This window comes from Rhipicephalus microplus, unplaced genomic scaffold, assembly GCF_043290135.1.
Source record: "Rhipicephalus microplus isolate Deutch F79 unplaced genomic scaffold, USDA_Rmic scaffold_22, whole genome shotgun sequence".
NCBI classification, from domain to species: domain Eukaryota; kingdom Metazoa; phylum Arthropoda; class Arachnida; order Ixodida; family Ixodidae; genus Rhipicephalus; species Rhipicephalus microplus.
Genome location: NW_027464595.1, coordinates 9,527,102 through 9,546,852, shown reverse-complemented (window position 1 = coordinate 9,546,852; position 19,751 = coordinate 9,527,102). Strand labels below are relative to the sequence as shown.

Below are 19,751 nucleotides of genomic sequence, written 5' to 3'. Positions count from 1 at the left end.
TCAGTTGGGAAGCAGTGAGTAGCGGTGACGCTTGCTTCAGACACGTGCTTTTGGTGTGTTGCTGGCGCTCGCACGTTCATCACGCCTGTACTTCCAGCTTGGACAGGTTCTACAGTGGTATGAACTCTTTGCAGTGGATACCGTGAAGTGTCAGCGCGGATTCTCGACATGCCGACGTGCAGCGCGCCCGGCTGTCGTTCGGGGTATGCTTCGGCAGCTGCAAATCCCGGACCGCGACTTTTTTTCAAGCCCCCAAAGGACCCCGACTTACAGAAGGCATGGCAAAACGCGATTCCACAGAATAACTTTAAGGTAACCCCAAAAACGTACGTCTGTGACATTCATTTCGAGCCTGTAGACATCATAAGCTACTACGAGCACACAGTGAACGGTCAAACCGTAACGATACCGCGAGGCAGATGGACACTGAAGGAGCGTGCTGTACCTCGAATTTTTCCGAACGTACCTAAGCATCTCTCAAAACCAACGGTGCCGAAGTCGGCAAGAAAGCCCCCCAAAGCGAGGTCAGTGGTTTCCGCCCAAGCTTCTTCCTGCGAAAGTGATAAATATTTGTATGACGAAACTGACGCATGTGATGGCATGGATGTTGATGAATGCACCGATGTTATCACGCTAGGAACTGCGCCCTGGCTTGCTGTTGTGCAGGGCAGCCCGACATTTGATTCGTGGAATGTGAGGACTTCTACCATCCAAGTTATCTTCTACAATCTCGAAGAGTCTGGGGGCGTTGTGTACATTGAAAAGGCGGTTGTAATCCGGCAAGACTTGGCGACTGAAATTAGTTCAAGAGGTGTGCTTGTTCCGCCGTGCAGCTACATCGAGAAAGATGGAAACATTCCGACCCTGCTAACAAGCCAGAAGAATTTAACAATGTTTTTTCGCTACATCGATGCGCTCAAGATTTGCCCTGGGTGTAAATGTGAGCTGTTTCCAGGTATTTTATCGTCAAAGGCAGCCATGAAAAGGCAGGGTGTAGGGCGAAACAAGAAATGCATGGTGCTGTCAGGTAAGCACTTGTGCCCTCCATGCAAAAAAACAAAAAAAACTTTGGTGATAGAATGAAGCGTCGTCCTAAAAAAAAGCACAAAACGGAAGGCTGAACGTGAAACTCAACCTAAAGAAAAAGGCCATCAGGGCCAATGTGTTTCGCGAAAGAGCTAGAAGAGAAGCGTCTACACCGAGACGCTGTTTGTCTAAAGTTTCAGCGAGCAAAGTTGAAAAAGCAGTGGAAAGTCTTCCGCAAGCACAGCAACTTGCTTTTAGGTCAGCATTGAAAGTCGCAAAGGCGAAATCGCCGCGAGGAAGGCGTTATGAACAGGAATGGCTCACGACTTGTCTTCTATTGAGAATTTCAAGCCCAAGAGCTTATAGACTAATGTCAAAAATGAAGCTCATGCCACTTCCAACAACCACAAGGCTGAGACAAATGATGAAAGGAATGCCATGTGAATTCGGCTTCAACAAGGTATCTCTTGACAGTATTGGGGCCTTTATGATGAACAAAGCAGGAGTACAATGCTACGGAACGCTAGTACTGGACGAGATGAAGGTGCGAGAGGTTGTCGCATTTAACACGAGTACTTACAAGGTTGATGGCTTCGTTGATTATGGAGATGGTCATGACTCGGAAACAACAGCCGACCACGCTTTGGTAGTCATGTTTGTGCCTTTATTTCACTCCTGGGTGCAACCAATTGCAAGTTTTGCTACGAGACATGCAGCCGCTGGAAGAGTGCTAGCTAGGCTTGTTTTAGAAGCCATTTTGCAGTTACACAAGCACAATGCAACAGTCGCTGTTATCAGCGATGGTGCCAGCACCAACAAGGCCATGTGGTCATGTTTTGTTATCAAAGGCAAGCTTCATGAACCGAAACACAGAGTTGACCATCCTTGTGTACCTGATCAGCATCTCTACTTCCTGTGCGATGTACCGCACATCATCCAGTGCATAAGGAACAATCTCATGCACCACAAGTATGGCATGGTAAGTAGATTAGAATGTTTTTACTTATTTTTCATGCGTGAGCAACTCTGAATTAAGGAGTGGCTTCTGCAATGAAACACCTTTCTTCGTCTCATTGTTGTTTTTAAACATTGCAGATCGGTGAACATAAAATAAACTTTGACCACTATCGAAGACTCCAAGAAGTAGATGGGAAACAGCAGCTTCAGGTGGTTCCGAAATTGACAAAGGAGCACGTGAGCCCAGACAGTCTGCAAAAGATGAACGTGAGTCTGGCTGTACAGGTAAACAAAAATGCCCTATCTACCATATTTAGATGCCTTTCATAGTTGACAACTGCTTGTTTATATGCATAAATGTTTGTTTATAAAAATAAAGCCGCAAATTTTTCATATATGTTGTTCTCAGCTTTTCAGCCGAAGCACTGCCATTGGGTTAAAAGTGTACCAGCCGTTAGAGGAGTCTGACCTGAAAGACTGCCATGGAACTGCTCAATTCACCCTCATGGTGAACAACCTGTTCGATGCCCTGAATGTGAAGCTTCCGAAGTTTGGAATAACAAGTTCGTCAAAGGAAGTTGAGGTAACGATAATACTTTACAGCATCTGTTGCACTGTTGTGAAATAGTACAGATAATGCTTCATAACATCTGTTGCATTGTTGTGAAATTAATTTGCTCACTGGCTTATTTTGAAGGTCATCCAGGAGTTCCTTGATGCTGTAAATAAGACCAAGGAAAACCATATCACCAATGGGACAGTGATGTTTACATCGCAAGTTACAATGGAGTCGCTTCGTGTTACGCTTGCATCAGTACGGGACCTCATAACGGATCTCTCTAAAGGAGCGCGTTATGTGCTCACGGGCAAACTAAACCAGAATTTTTTAGAGGTAAGCCGTTTGTTCTTTTTGTTTATCACGTTTATGTTTGCACACATTGCTTTTATAAAAAAACACGTCTTCCTTTTTTTTCAGAGGTTTTTTTGATTTGACAAGAAGTTATGGAGGGGATGAGGATCACCCTACCCTAATCAGCTTTGCACACATATATAGGCTTCCGAGCCTGTATACACCAATCAGCACTTGTGTCACTGGGAACGTGAGTGATGAGCAGACTTTTGTGCTTGCCACTGTTGCAGACAGCATGAAAAGGGGAAGAAAGGACACACTGTCGTCCCACGAAAGACTCCAGGAGGCTATTCGAGCAAAGTTGGCTGAAATCTCTTCTACTGCACAGAATGAAACACCGACAGCACCTGATCATGGGTACTCCACACCAGCAGCACAGGACTGTGTTATTTACTACTTGTGCGGCTATCTTGTCCGCTCTTACCTCAAGCATCAGAGGTGTTCTGACTGTGTATGTAATATCCAGTCCGAAAATGCGGAGTGCCCAGAGGCATTTCTCACTTTGGAGAGGGAATTTAAGCACGGGAGCCTCAAATTGCCTCTCAAAAGCACGGGAGCCTCAGAGACATTTTGGAGCCTCCTCGACGCTCTTGAGGACTGCGACATTACTAGTGTGGGCTGTTCTGTTCACAAGGTCACCACTACCGCAGAGCTGCTTCTCTTCTGTATGTTTCGAGGCATCTAAGCCAAAATTTCGGATGAGCTGCAAAAGAACCGGCTCTGCTCGGAGACATTTAGGAGCCTCCTCGACGCTCTTGAAGACTGCGACATTACTAGTGTGGGCTGTTCTGTTCACAAGGTCACCACTACGGCAGAGCTTCTTCACTCCTACATAGTGCTAACACTGCATTTCGCTGCCAGAGATACTTGTAAAAGCTTGAGCTCTTCAGAAAAAGTCGCATCTGCTAGAAAGAAAGTGAAGCTGATGTGAAGGCTTGCAGTACAACTCTGACCACTTAACCCTTGTAAATATGTCCCTGTAAGTAATGCAGCTGCTGCTTTCAGTTTCACGATGTCAAATAAAAATTACAAAACAATTTTTTTCTGGCTTCCTTGCTGGTTCTTGATTTTCTAAGCTTTTCAGCGGATTTTGGCCGTGTAACACATGTTCCAGTAAGGTTAGAATATCGCTGAGCATTACGGGATCCTGGGGTGATTTGCACATATACTGGCCTAAAATAAACGCCGGCTACAACGCGAACAGGAATGAAGGTAAGCGCGCTGTACAGTTTGCCTTTTCTTTTTGTCATGTCTTACGTGCTGTTTGTTTCTAGTTATAATGTTGCGAAAAAAACGAAAAAGCTCTTTTCCGTAAAGGTTAAACGCGAGCGAAGTTTCACTTCTGCTCCTCAAATAAAAGAGTTAACCACTGCGGTAGTCTCCTGTCGGCACCTTTCCCGTTGTAGCAGTAGCAGACGACGCGCCGAGATCGATCCTAACTAAGGTCCCTAGATGAAACAAGTTTCCAAGGTAGCGACACCTTTCCCTTTCCTCTTCGCCTATGTTCCTGAAGTGCCCCCTAGAAGGTTTAAAACTTTCATTCAAAAGCGAATGTTTCGATTCTGTTGCTAGGGTGAATAGATGTAAATGAAACAAAATGGAACGAAATAAGACGTAGAATAAACAGTTACCTTTATGAACATATGAACATAAACGGCACAGCACAAGAGCAAGCGGGATGTGCGTTACTCAACCGGCAACGTTGTGCAGTTCTATACTGTACACCACTAGCCATGGCATCTCCCGTAGTACATTTTAATTCCACGGCCGCGGTATTTCGTCTAGTTTTAACTAGTCCACTTCTCAGATTGTGTTTTGTTCGTCTGTGACACAGTGAACGTGCTTCTTGCTGGATCCTGTAAGTGGACACAGGGTGCGACGTTGTGACGATTGATTACAACCGGCTTGTGCACACGCAAGAAAAACTACGACCAGACTGGTACGAACACTTGTGCAGCAGCACTGCGATGACGTTTTTTTTTTTTAAATGTGCCCATTTGGACAATGGTGATGCCAAGCGATTCTGATACGGTGCTGGGAACTTCCTGAAAAGTGGGAGTTCTACTGGCGCGGTGTCTCGAAGCAGCGCGTTTCGGCTCAAGCGGGAACTGGTCAAGAGTGAAATGTTTCTGAAGGTGCGTTGATTACAACCTACAGCTGCTCTGTATACGTGCATACCCACATGTATTTGTACCAACTGGCATGCACTAGACACGCATTAGACGCGCGCCTGGTGTTTCAATAAAAACCAACAAGTGAACTCGCTTCGCAGATCCGCGTCGACATACGTTGACGGAGTTGCACGAAAGCATTCGCGTGAAATGGTTCATAGTTGCACTTCATGGTGCGCTTCATCTTGGAAAGCACGAGGTAAGTTGAACAGAGCGAAACCATTTTCTGTTGTTTACGGCAACGCAACATTGCTGAAAAACGCAGATGTTGCATTGAACGAGCATGGCGAAACAATCTTGGTCGACTTAGCGCGCACCGAAACGCTCCTGCTCTTCAGTTTATGTTCTGGCTACGATTTTGTCTTTGGTCACGGCGAGAATCTGGCTGGGGCCATATGCGCATGCGTGCTCGCTTTGAACCTTTTGCATAATAATAAATAACACCACCAGCCATTTGCAAGATCACGTGCAAGTAATGCACCAATTACAGACGCGGGGATGGCAGAGAAAAAGAGGAGTAATCGAGAGAGTGAGGAGGACGGATCGAGAACAATGAGTGACGCTACCTTGTTTCATCTAGGAACCTTAACTCTCCTTACCGCGCCTATTCAATTTCGGTCAATCTGATCGATGGGTTCAAGTTGAAATTCCCGCGCCCCAACGCGCCTAATGGACATGAGGCACCATCTGAAATGAAGCTCAGGAAGCACACAACCCGTGTCAGTTTCGGTTTCGGTTTCCGGAGACCCGGTGATTTTTGACCTTGCTTGGAAGATAAGCGAGCGTCTGGCGATAACGGCAGCCATGGCGTCGGCGTCGCGCGCTGGGTCTGAAAGGAATCTTATTTCTCGTTATTCTAGTGTTGTTACAGTAGATTTTTCAGATGAAAGTGGTAGCAGTGGCCCTGAAGAAGATTCCCTATCATCGGAGTTTAGCACAGACAGCGATGAGGCCCTCAACACACCGGGAACGTCTTCGTCAGCTCGACGGCGAGTTTTTTTTACGGGATTTATCGCGTTGTTGAGCGCCCGCGAGGGGACCGAGCGTGTTGTCACAGTTATCTCTATCCGCAGGGTCTCCAAGTCCTATGGGCGCGATTCAATGCCTCCCGCTGCACAGCGCGTGCAGTTTTGTCCAAGACGGAAACCGGGAGTTGATCTGGGCATGGCGCGACGGAGCAGCGCTAGTCGGTTTCTTCGAGCCCTGGATGTTTTTCACAACGGAACTCGTCACAGCGATGTGAGAGAACACAAATAAATACGCCTGGGCGCACAACCTCGAGAAACCAACGTACTCGGAACGCGACGGATCGTGGAAAAATGTTTCCCCAGATGAAATGATGAAGTTCATCGGACTCCTCATCTACATGGGGATAGTGCAACTGCCTCGCCTGCACCTCTATTGGAGCACAGCAGAGTTGTTTTCTGGGCTAATCCCACGTGGGGTTATGCCAAGAAAACGTTTTTTTCTCCTTCCTCGGTATGCTGAGCGTGACGGATCATGAAGCTACCAATCCCGCTACAGACGGCAAGCTGCACCGAATTGCTTTTTTACTTCGGCACATCAATGATGCATCTGCGCTCCATTTTCAGCCAGACCGTTACGTTTCCGTCGACGAAAGAATGGTGAAATCTAAAGGCCGTTCGGGAATACGACAGTATCTTCGCGACAAGATTGTCAAGTGGGGATACAAGCTGTGGGTCCTCGCCGACTCCAATTCCGGCTATACAGTGCAGTTTAGTGTCTACACCGGGAAGCGCGAGACATTGAGCGTAAATGGACTCGCATTTGATGTCGTGACTAGCCTGTGCGAAATGTATTTTGACCAGGGATACACACTATTCATGGACAATTTTTACACGTCCACGTCTCTTTTTTTACACCTCCTGGAGCGGAAGACTCTTGCTTGTGGAACGACACGGAAGGATCGTCGCACGTTCCCTGCGGAATTGAAGGACTCCACATGGGAGAAAAAGGCCAAGAGGGGAGATGTTCGCTGGCTGCGGCATCAAGGCGTCCTGTACCTTCAATGGAAGGACAGACGCGCGGTGCACATGATGAGCACTGCCCATACTGCGAACAGCCATGTGACTGCAACACGGAAAGTAAAGATCGCTGGCCAATGGAAGAAGGTCCCAATTAGGAAACCAAGACTAATTGAAGAATATAATGCAGGCGTGCTTGGAGTAGACAGGTCAGACCAGCTCATCGCATCGTACAATGTGTTGATGAAGTGCATCAGATGGTGGAAAACTTTGTTCTTCCACTGCATCGACATCGCTGTTGTGAACAGTTTTATTCGTTTTGAGGCCCATAGGAGAGAGCACCCCGAAATTCCAGAACTGCACCGAGCACCTCGTTATGACCAGCTTGCCTTCCGAATTGAGCTTGTAAAGCAGCTACTGGGAATTGAAGCCACAGGTTTTGGCAGCGCCCCTCCCCCTTGATAGTCTGCGCACAAGCCAAAAGTGATGGAAACGAGGCGCAACTGCAAGCTCTGCTATGCGAGCCGCAAGGTTGAGCACAAGACGAGTGTCTTTTGTGAAACGTGTGGCGTTTACTTGTGCTTCATCGCGACCAGAGACTGCTTTGGCGAGTGGCACCGCCACTACAAGGGATAACATTTTTGTGTGGTCTCACAGTTGTTTACGCGTACTCTTGTAACCTCTGTGGTCTTTAGAAGTAACTACTACCTAACCAGTGTATATTCAGAATTTGTATTGCCATCTTTTCGCTTGTTACACCCACTTTTTTTGAAAAAAAAAAAAAGAAAACTTGTGTCCTTGAGAATTTTTTATTTTTTTATTCTTACTGTGTAATAAAAACTTGTTCTAAATTTATTGAAATAACTAGACCATTCATTCCTCTACATTTTCATGGGCTGCAGAACATCTAAAATATTTTTTATCTGCGGATAAATTTTTTTTTCTTGCACCCTCAGAAAACTGTCCCGTAATCACAAGTGCTAACTTTTTTCTCTGCTGTGCTAACAATTTTTTTATGTGTACTGTCGAAACTTTTAGGATAGTTAGCTATGTAAATATGCCACAAAACGCATATCTTGAATTTTTTTTACCGAGATATTTGTGCCCACCATGCTTACTTTTCCACTTTTTTTTTTTTTGCGGTGGTTGCGAAAAATTTGTTGTTTGGGATTTTTTTTTCTGCTATTGTGTTGCAAACACATGTTTTGTATTTATATCATTAAAAAGCGCATTTATTTGTATACATTTTGGTATACTACAATTAACAAAAAAAACATTGTTATATAACGATAAACTTTTTTTTCTGCACCACATGACAACGGGTCTTTTCCTGGCGGTAAGGAAAGAGTTAATCCTAACGCTACCGCAGCGCCACCACCTGGTTGGCGATTGCGGTAAGCCGCCCCACACCAGTGGAATGCCGCGCGCTTTGCCAACTGAAGCTATCTAGGCAAGGTTCCTTTTGGCGTTGCTATAGTGCCTAGAATATACTGGCTAGTGCGCGGAGCGCGCGCATTCCGTACGAGAGAGGGTGGCCCCGCACGTGATGACTGCGCGCAGTGGCCGCAAGTGGCGCTGCCGGACGAGTGGGTGCATGAGAGCCGCCAAGCTCCTGTCGTCCCATGCTTTGCTCAGCGTTTGACAGCTGTCAGTGTTCGACCTGTTGTAGTGTCAAGTTCGTCGTCGCAAAATGTGGGCAGCAACGTCCTGAGATGTTGAAGGCTAAGCGGCAATGCAAAGAAAGGACGTGTTTTGTGCCGCTGTGCCGGAGCGGATATCGTTCGAACGAGGAAAAGGTGTCTTTGTTCACCGCACCGACGGACCCAGCACGGCTTGCAGAATGGGAGAGCAAAATCAAGAGGGCAGACAGGAGACTGACGCCGAAGGCTGTCGTGTGTGAAAGACATTTTGAGAGTGGCTACATCGAACGATGCTACGACGGAGGACGCTACGCTTCCCCTAGCTGTGTCAGCACAAGACATATCGTTCAGACTCGTGTATACATGCGATGAATAAGCGTTCCAAGGCTGGTTAATCGGGGTATGTCTGATATGCTACAGCTATGTATGTCTGGAAGGCGAGCGATCACCTCCATTAATCGAAGGAAAGGGTCTTTCACGATGAGACGTGCAACGACGAAGTACGTCTCGAGAGGCAAAAAAAGGAGCCTTGCCCCTGTCTACCCTGCATCGTGAATGTGCCGCGGAGCTGGGACAGCTAGCTGTTTTCTGCAACCATTGTACCTGAAGTGTGGGTCTGCTCGTTTTTTTGCCGGGGCGATTGTACGTGACGACTTACTGCATCCTGGTTCACCATAATTAAGCCGAGGTCCTTGCAAATTCCCCATCACTCGGATGTCGGCGGCCGCTTCTGTGCTGTTCCCGACTGTCTGCAGGTCGAACTGCCGCTCAAAGCGGTGGCGTCTTCGACAGTCCAATAGCGCGCGGTCCCGTCGTAGCGCGCGGTCGACGCGACACGATCAGCTGAGAAAGGAAAAAAAAAGTAAGAGGGAGGGGGGCAGCGCATCACCTCCTGTGACTCTATTCAGTGTTCCCCACAATCCCTAATACTGAGACGCGATATCTTAATCGCACAGCTGCGCACACAGCAAGAGAACACGCCTCAACTTCTGTAATGGGCGGTTCATTCCGTTAATTAAAACGGCCTCTTAATTGCGCAGCAGCGCCGCGCTCGACTTCTGCTAGGCGCGGTTCATTCCTTAAATAAAACGAATTCTGTTGTGCGTGGTTCCTTCCGTTAATTAAAACGGCCTCTTAATTGCACAGCCGCACCACGCGCGACTTCTGCTAGGCTCGGTTCATTCCGTCAATTAAAACGGCCAGCGTCGCTCATGCACTCGCGAAATGCACCGCGGACAGCACCAAACTTTTATGGAAATGCCACAACTACAAGAGAAAAATTTTCAGCCAAGAAATGCACCGCGGATAGCATCAAACTCTTACGGAGAAGCCACAACTACAGGAGAAAACTTTTCGGCCAAATTTAGCGGCAATTTGGCAACAACCACCCTTCCAGTCTGGCAACCACTTATACAACGCCAAAAGGAACCTAGCCGCTATCTAAAAACGTTGGCCGTAGTGTCGTTGCCGCCAGCACAAAAGTCCATGTCTTCCGTAGCAAGGGCCGCGAAACGGTTGTGGGAAACGGCGTTGAGCTGCGATGAGGCCGAGGCCATCTTCGGCGATGAAGAGTCGGGCCGGGCGGCCGACGCAGCTGCGCGCCGCGGCCGTACTCGTGCTAAGCCTAGGCGTGGTGCGCTAAGCCTAGCGTCGCACAAGTGAAGAAAACGTCGAAAATTGACGAAAAGTCCGGTTGACCGGACCAAAAATGGTATCAATCGAGTCCAGGGATGCTCACGGACACTACAGTGATGATTTCCAATCGATTGGAAGCAATTATACTCCGTTTCATAGATCAGGTGCAACGCCGTGAAGGCTAGGCAAGTTGTCCGTAAAGAAAACACATGTTGCTCCGCGCGGTTTCGTAGTCGACAATAAAGAAAAAAAAAGCGGTTTCGTAGTCGAGTGGTCTGACGCGTCGCTCCGGAGAGTTCACCGTAGTTTTGAAGTGCATGGGTTCGAATCCACGTGGTGCCATTTTTTTTATAATTTTAGCGAGTTCAATTCGAAATCTCGTTTTTTTTTTTCAGTAACTTCAACTCACTTGCACGCGGAAGTGAACTGCACGTATCTATTCCTTTGTAGCATACCGTGTTCCCTTGTGAGGGCCGGCACCTGCTGAGCTGGCACCGAGGTTTGACCAGCATGGCGATTTTGTCGCGATCATACCGCATTGTCGGTTTACCTCGTTGATGTGAGCGAGTGCTGCGTGTAAGATGACGTTAATTCATAGATTAGGTAGCATTTTTTCGAAGCAGTTGTGCCACAACAAGTAAAAAAAAAACGGCGGCGCGGAGAGCGAAAACCTGATACGAAAGCGACAAACATAAATTACCAACTCGCATATTTGGATTGTTTATCCGACAACACAGGAGTTTGTTTTTTTAACATGATGACAAATATGTATGCTTAGAAGTTTCCCGAGAAGCATGTATTGATTCTCGTACACCCCAAGCGACGCACTACTTTTTCGTCGCGGCACTACACAGCGCAAACAAGAGCGCTAGCTTTGACAGCGTTGCACATGGTTTATGAAACGGAGAATAGGGCGGCACAATTAGCGAAAACTGCGAAGCTCATTCGCAGCACGTCTGCTCAGCTCGGCGACCCCCCCCCCCCCCCCCCTACAAGCCCGAGAAAACGTTTCGCTACATTTAGGGACTGCAGCCGGATTGCTGATGCGTCCATCCCACGTGCACATAGGCCCTCGCTACATGTTCACATAGGCCCTCGCCATTTCGAAAGGTAAGTGACCACATTTTCTCAACACTTGGGCATTACTGCGCACATGCAATGAAGTAAGAGGCACTGGTACTCACAGCCGAGTGTTGCGTTGCTTTGTCACAGAGCGCTAGAGACCCGCGTCGATTACGTTGACACAGACAATGACTCCACCGACCACAACCACAAAATGTTGTCGAATGAACCTGGGCGGTGAAACTTCGCGGTTTTTCTGTCCCGAGACCGCAGCGATCCTAACGTTTGAGAGCTGTACTACCTAAATGAACGTTCTTGTTCTATTTTATATTTATTACTAGGTTACTCATTAGCTCCGGAGTTTTTACTACACAAGTGAACCTAAAGGTTGCAGTTCGAGATTACGAAAATAAGAGCGTCACCCGAAGTGGAAAACGGGAACTGCGCAGCCGTCCTATCTCTCACGGCGAAAAGGGGGCGTTTCTTTTCGCGCGCCCATGTATGCTACAGCCTGCGGTGTCCCGAAGGCCGCTTTTACCGCTGTAAAGTTTGTTTTAGCGAAACCCATGCAAGATTCAGCCAAACAGACGCATCCATGGATTCTCGCCGTCATCACAAATCGTGCTGCGCTGAGTGGTGTCGGAATTCTTCACGACACACCGGCATAAAATTCTTTCGGATCCCGGCAGACGAAAGGTACGATCTGCATGCTGCTCGTTTTGTCTTTCTACACTTCCACGGCATATCAGGATGCGGTTGCTGCAGTAGCTGTGTAATTTAATTGAGCTACACGTACATGATTTATTCATTACATTCTGATTGCTTTTCGGCTTCAATTATACATGACATGCACGGTAGAGCATCTGGAAATTATTCCAGCGAATACATTTGCTATGCACGATTGTTTATACTTGCGTTTTCAATTAAATGCGTTTCGATCGTGCATTGCATTTCGATGTTGCACTTTGGCTTAAGGCAATGCAAGGCATGGCACAAATGTACTGTAGCAGCATATACAGTAACTAATAGAACAGTGTAAGCTTATCCGCACTGTTTTTATTACCTTTTGATTGCCTGCGTTCAGTCTGTTCTCGTTGCATGCGTTATTATTATTCTTGAATATTATCAGCCTATTTATGTCCATAGCTGGAGGAAGGTGATTCCCATAATCTTTTGGCTATAAGGGAGGGTCCATATACGTTCATAGCATGTGTTGTTAGTACTATGTTAATTAAGTACTGAGTACATAAATTATTACACTTGGGAGTTTAGACGGATGTTATTACATTATTGCGTTTCAATTGTGTGTTTTCATTTTGGCCTCGCGTAAATCCACGGCATATTGCAGAGGAATTTAGCAATAAATTTATACAGTAATAATTTATAATGTATACTTCTATTTCATGTTTTCAGTTTCAGCCTTAAGTACAATTACGATATATTTACAAGAATGCAATTGCAGCTAAAAGCCCATAAATAATTGGACAATGTAAACTTACGTGTTCTACTAATTTATTACCGGTTTTAATAAGGTTTTTATGAAAGATTTGCAGCAGGGCACGAGAAATACCAGAGGAATACGCAGTGCGCGAGGGTATATATGTACGAATAGTTGTTTAGAGATTTTGGTGTGGGATGATTGCTATTGTCTGCAAAAATATATTTTGAATTAGGAGGAAAGCTGGGGTCGTTGCCACCAAACATTACTATCGCGCAAGTAGAAGCATGTATCCGCGTCTCTTAATAATAAAGACAGATTTTATTTTAAAGTTTGCTTTCAGGATTGCTATCACAAGTCGTCTTGGTTACAAAAATTCAATTAAGAAAGGAAGATGAGAAATGTATCAAATAACGCTTACTTCGAATAAAGATGCCAGTTTTCACTCAAAGCTATCCATCTACGTCTGAAAACAGAAATAAATTCATTCTAACCCAAATACTACACACGCACACATTGATTTTCCAGATCTTGCGCTTGGCTTCAGTATGCGAGACGGCAGGACCTGGCTCATTTACCACCTCGTCAGATCTACAGCAGCTACCGCCTGTGCTCTGCCCATTTCACCAGCAGAGACTACGCAGACCCTGGACAGACAGGGCTGCTAAGATGTGCTGTGCCAACAGTTTCCATCTTTGGCGATGGGCAGACACACGTCCAAAGTCCAGGTGGGAATACTGTAAAGTGATCATACAACAGCACAAACTTTCATGCCTCTACATCTATTTACAGAAATGTCTTAATACTCAATATGTGTACCTGTCCGAGTTATCATGACTCAGTATTTTTAAGATTCTCGCGCAGATTACACCAACAATACCAATGCATGGTGTACACAGCATCCATGGATTCGCCGGCATGATTTTGCTGGTAGATATAACTAGCTAAGTAAAAAATTTGCCGGCTTCACAATCGTTAAATTTAGAGCAAACGCGTCACTCAGAACGCTCTACATGTAACCTCCTCGATTCTGATTCAGTTGTCCCTGCTATTTTACCTGTGGTGTAGAGTTTTACAGGAAAAGGCAAAAATGACCTCATAATTTGAGAGAGTACTCCATGTGGCACGTTATCAGCTATTTCGCACATGGCGAGTGAGTAGCGGCCAACTTGGTGTCGCTGTTAAAACAATTGCGCGATAGCTCTGACAGTGGGAGCAACAAAACTGGCCTTTTAAATATATATATATATTCTACGACACCCTAGTTCAAAGTCGCTCTTAAAATTAAGAATCCAAAAGGTACTTTATCTTTATCAGCTTTATTATTACAAAATTACTTTTATTTTCAATGGGCCAAATAAGTGTAATTGGCAAGAATTCGGTTACGCGCTAGGTCATCACGGGCACCACGATGTTAACCTGTTCTAGGCACATCGCATTAAGATTTTTAAAATATTGGTTTAGGATAGTTGGGACACCCATATATTTAGTGAGTGACACGTAGCGTTCTCTTTTTGTGTGTTTACACTTTTTTTATTACTCGTACTGAAACATAATACGCGAGGAGACCAATTAATAGTGAGAAAACGCCCTGAGTGATTGTAATTGCAAATATTTAATGTGACGCCTAATACCAGCTGTGTGTATGTCACGCTGAAATCTGTGCTCCGCCAATTTCTCTTCACAGGCTCTCGTCGGCCCGCGAATACCACTGCAATGCCCGCTTACAGCGCCGATGAAGAAGTTCAACAGACTGAGCCCTCATGTACGCAAATTGTATTGCTCTCTAAGCTCTTTAAAACTATTCCAGATAAATTAATGCCCTGCAGCTATCGTTTTAATGTCACGTACCATTTAACAGATCCTAAAGTGCACTAGGGTGTCAGCTGGGCGAGCTAGTTCATTGCTAGGGTACGAGAACCAGAGCGATGTATACCGAAAGGCAGGACGAGACGAGTGCTTGTCCGATCCTTTCTTGCTTGTTTGTTGCCTCCCAAGAGGGATTAGTGCCCCGCCGCAGTGGTCTAGTAGTTATGGCGCTCGACTGCTGACCCGCAGGTCGCGGGATCAAATCCCGGCCGCAGCGGCAGCATTTTCGATGGAGGCGAAAATGTTTGAGGCCCATGTGCTTATATTTAGGTGCACGTTAAAGAACCCCAGGTGGTCGAAATTTCCGGAGCCCTCCACTACGGCGTCCCTCATAATCATATCGTGGTTTTGGAACGTTAAACCCCAGATATTATTATTATAAGAGGGATTAGTGTTTTTTAAAGAAGACTATGAATTCGTTGTTTTTTTCCTAAACATACCATTTTAAACGTATACCCAATAATGTTTGTTAACAAGGAGTATGCTAATGATTAGGAAAAATTAGTTGACGCTTCATGTTGCCCACGATGCTTATACATGCCATTAGTAGGCTCAATGCCCAGCAGTGTGCTTATCAGAGGCCTGTTCCCAATGCCCCAAGTTTGAATAAGTGAAGGATCGAGAACTAAATATGACCAACTGATTACTCATGGAAGTAATCACTTCAATTCTAAAAGCCGCTAGAACTTTTACTAGGTTTAAAGATCATGGTCAGCTTTCACAAAAACACAGTATAAATGAGCTTTTTTTCTAAATCTTTCAGGTTCCAATCCAGCGGGTCGACAACACAAGCCTTCTAGGTGCTCACCCCGGACAGCCAGAAAAATGAAGAACCTGGAGAAGATAAATTCAAGGCTTCGGAAGGCACTGTCAAGAATTGGCAAGAGAAAGGTTAAAAAGCTTTCCCAGTCCGAGGCGTTGAATGCTATCAGGCCCTACGTCCGCAAGACATTCTTTAGATTGCTTGAGACTCAAGTTAAAATTAATGGCGTGAAACGTAGAGGACGGGGGTGGTCGCCCGAGCACCGCCAGTTCGCTTTAAACTTATACTTTCATGGTCCGAAAGCGTACAGACATCTGTCAAGACTGCTTGACATGCCAACTGTGAGGTCGCTAAAGCAGTGGTTATCAAATATTCCGATGACTCCCGGAGTTATTTCAACCGCTATTGAAGCCCTCGAAGAAGCTACCCGAAATAGGCATTTAACAGATCGTGCGTGCACATTAATATTTAACGAAATGTCCTTGAAGGAACATCTGCAGTATGATGCAAAGCATGACATTGTGATGGGATTCTCCGATGACGGTAGGCAAAGAACACCAGCCGTGGCAAATTCAGCGCTCCTGATACTTGTGGCAGGCATTTCAAAAACGTGGATTCAGCCTGTTGCTTACACAGTATCAAGGACCAAAACGCCCGCAGATACTCTTCATCATCTGATCATAACATTAATCAAGCAGCTGCAGGGAGCCCGGTTGTTTGTGAAGGCGCTCATCTGCGACCAGGGGGGAAGCAACATCACTTTGGCAAGTAAGCTAGGTGTGACGCCTGAAGAGCCGTTTTTTGTGCTTGAAAGCCGCAAGATTTATTTCCTATATGACACACCACACTTAAATGCACAAGGAATAATCTCCGCGCACCTCACAAGCTCCATATCGGGCAAGAAATTGTGGATTGGTCTTTCATCACGCAACTATACGAAAGCTCGCATCCTCTCAAACTCAAATTGGCGAAGAAACTAACCGACAACCACATTTACCGGAAGCCTTTCAATAACATGAAAGTTAAATATGCCAGCCAGGTGATGAGCGAATCGGTCTCAGTGGCCATTGATGTATTCATTGCTCTTGGCGTGTTGCCGGCATCCGCCAAACCAACAGCTGATTTTCTCGAGAAGATAGATAAGTTATTCGACTGTCTGAATAGCTCTTCTGTAAAAAAAGCCAATGACAAGTTACGTTATGCAATTTCGGAAGGGTCCGAACACCTAGCCTTTTTGCGGGAGTGCCTGTCGTGGGTTGAAAGGTGGAAATTTGACGGGCCTCGGCAACCACACACAGTTGAGGCATGGAAGGTCACCTTAAAGGCTACCCTTCTCCTCTGGGACGACCTCTTCCAAGATTTTGATTTTCGTGTTCTCTTGACTCGCTGGCTACAGCAGGACCCCCTGGAGAACCTTTTCGGGCTTCTTAGGTTAAAGCATTGCTGCAATGACAACCCAAATGTGCTTCAGTTCACATCAGGTCTGAAACACATTTCTGTTGGCAAACTGGTTGCCCTTTTTCCAGAAGGAAACTGTGAACAGGATCGCAGCACTGTGTTGGCACAAATGTCAGAGCCACCTCATTCGCTTCCTACTACTTGTGATGCAGCACCAACAGTCGATATGCTTCCTGATGAGGAACAGCCCATTAGCCATGATATAGTAGAGGATAACGTTCTCTACTATGTTGGGGGCTATCTCGTACGGCAATTTTTGTTGCATAGGCCTCCACACTGTGTGTGCAACACCCTTTTGAAGAATGCCGACCGCCAGCTTTGTGCATCACACCAGTATTTTGCTATGTTTAAGGCAAGCAACATCTCCTCAGATTTATTTGGCAATGTAACAATGTTTTCTGACGATTGCTTTCAGGATATTAAGGCCATGGAAGCTTGCTTTTTGGAATATATCGGTGTTGTGGCGCACCTACCTAATGTGAGTGGAGTTTTGGCAGGCATTTTGCACAGTTGTATGGGAAGGCAAAAATTCTGCTCTGAAGAATGCAAGAAAGCCTTTGTGCACCTCTTTGCAAGGATTCGCCTGTTGTGGCATATTCGCTTCGTGAACATCTCCTTGGCTAAACAACGCACCAGAAAATCTGCTGCAGCACGAAAAATGCGGAAGTTTTTGTAACTTTTAGGATTTGTTTGCATATTTGAGGTCTTGAAAAACTGAGCGCTCAGAAAACACAGACGACAAAAAGACACACATATGCGCAAAAGTAGGCGCTACTTCCATATTTTTGAGTCACCGCTACTTCTATAGTTGAGCTCACCATTTTCTGCCTCTGAAGCGGACATGTGTGTGTACTATTTATCTGCTTGTATTTTGTTTTTGTTTTTTTCATTAAGCAATATAGGTATGTTACGCTGAAGAAAGCATAAACCCTTCGTGTTATTTTATAAGAACACTCTATAGTGGCTTCAGTATTTTGTAAATTTTTGCTTAAGCTTTTATAAAGAAACCTGATGCTGAATAGAAAATGTAGAAATGTCTAACTCCGGTACCTTATGGTTTTTGTATCATTTCCTCTTGCATCCTAAGTGTGCGGTGTGCCGTATTATCTTGTCCCACTCATGGGATGATTTTATATCGGGATACGTGCTGTGAACTTGTGTATAGTTATTACTGTTTTTCTTTTGTCTTTGTATATACGTATGTGTGGTGATGTGCACTGGATTGATACTAGGTTATTAGCATGCTGGCATGTGCGGTCCACTTTTGTATGCGACCAAAAACGTAAAACATTCAAGTTGTATTTGTACTGCATAAACCGTACGTTTAGGCAATAAAACATTCAAACAAACTCTGCTCTTTATTCTTGTCTAATTTATGTGTACACGTAAACAAAAACGTCTTACTTAGACTAAGTAGTGCACAAATAGGTGGATGGGCAGACCATCAATCAGAACGCAATGATGGCCGTTTTCATCATGTGGCGGGTTGCGCAACAGGAAGAAGGTCGCGTGCTCGCCATCTGAATACCTTCCACTCGCTCAATTTGGCTTGCTGGTGCATCCCAATTGAATTTGGCGCTAAATCCCCCCCCCCCCTCGCCACTCGGATCCTCAGTTCTCATCAAGATGGCGTCCCCCAGTGCATGTCTGCAATGCGCCGCCATGTTTTCGTACCGCCCCCAAACACAGGCGTTCGTCCGGCGCTGCGAGCGAATATCGCGTTCCATGGAGGGTATAGGAAGCACAGAACGAAGATAAGAGAGGACACTCCGCCAAACCTGGCCTCGGGAAGTGCGTCACGACAACGTAACGAACTAGTGCTCTTACCAAACGTCAAAGGACGCAAGCGCAAAAAAACAAACAGTTATAATCAATGCAACCGAATTGTTTTTACAAAATAATAATTATACGCCCAAATTTGGCAGGTTTTTTATACATAAAAACACTTTATTCAACACACCTTACGCGATTATTTTTCTTCAGCCGTACTGTCATAAACACCATGCACCCAGCGACAAGCCCATGCATGACTGACTGTGCTATAGTGAAGCTTGTGTTGTTTTCCGCAAGCGCACATTTCGGTTGACCACGCAACTGTCTTTTTTTTTTTCTCTCTTCTCTCTTTTTTTTTTTTTTTTTTGAGCTGGAAGTAGCGAAGCTGGGACGCTTCAGCTGCCACTCATATGTATTGCTTCGTTGCATTTCTTTGTCGCTCTTAAGGGCCGTCCTTTCCGAAGATTCGCAGCGAAATCGGGAATGGGCACATGGCACCCAAAGTTTTCGAATTAACCAGACTGGTCCTGACCGCCGCTTCAAGTTATCTGCTCACATTTAGATTGAGAAGTACGGGACCACCGAAGTGTTTCGAAATACGTGGGATTTTGAAATAACTGAGTTCCAATTAATGAGGTATTACTGTATAACAAACTTTTTTTGTTTGTAGTATGGAACTGTTCTAATACAGCTTTATGTTGTTCCAATGGACAGAACTGCCATGCGCGCTTTATTCATTTTTTTTTTCGTGTGTGCATTTCTCAGTTTTATTAGCGCATTTATGTTGTTCCAGTGAAGAGAACTGCCGTGTGCATTGTATTAGATCATTTATGTTTTTTGTGTGTACATTTTTCAGTTTTCTTAGCTCATTGATGTTGTTCCAGTGAAAGGAACTGCCATGTGCATTTTATTAGATTATTTGTTGTTTTGTATGTACATTTTCTTTTTTTATTAGCTGATTTATGTTGTTCCAGTGAAGAGAACTGCCATGTACCCGTTTTTTGCCTTAGTCCATACAGTCAACTGCCGATTTTTCGGACACCTGAATTTTCAGACATGCCCGA

At 45.4% G+C, this 19,751-nt stretch overlaps 3 protein-coding genes across 5 annotated transcripts in view; 2 read left to right on the top strand and 1 right to left on the bottom strand.

Moving 5' to 3' along the window:
* Nucleotides 1–11,669, bottom strand: part of LOC142786344 (uncharacterized) — a 121,107-nt gene extending 109,438 nt beyond the window's left edge. The window contains exon 1 of the mRNA XM_075883973.1: nt 11,509–11,669. The gene's annotated coding sequence lies outside the window, so the exon portion shown is untranslated. The remainder of the gene's footprint in view (nt 1–11,508) is intronic.
* Nucleotides 6,229–7,796, top strand: LOC119184393 (piggyBac transposable element-derived protein 4). The gene is given in 3 exon segments (XM_037433929.2): nt 6,229–6,250; nt 6,309–6,526; nt 6,528–7,796. Coding segments are annotated over 3 exon segments (1,398 nt in total). The 3' UTR covers nt 7,686–7,796.
* LOC119179928 (uncharacterized) overlaps nt 11,306–19,751 on the top strand; it is a 37,716-nt gene continuing 29,270 nt past the window's right edge. For 2 of the 3 annotated variants that reach the window (XM_075883976.1, XM_075883975.1), the window contains exons 1-4: nt 11,848–12,082; nt 13,353–13,552; nt 14,512–14,589; nt 15,457–15,584. In XM_075883976.1, coding sequence (XP_075740091.1) covers nt 11,982–12,082; nt 13,353–13,552; nt 14,512–14,589; nt 15,457–15,584 — 507 coding nt within the window. In that variant the 5' untranslated portion in view covers nt 11,848–11,981. Of the gene's footprint in view, nt 11,435–11,847; nt 12,083–13,352; nt 13,553–14,511; nt 14,590–15,456; nt 15,585–19,751 lie in introns of those variants that run through there. The other variant, XM_075883977.1, reaches the window with a different exon arrangement.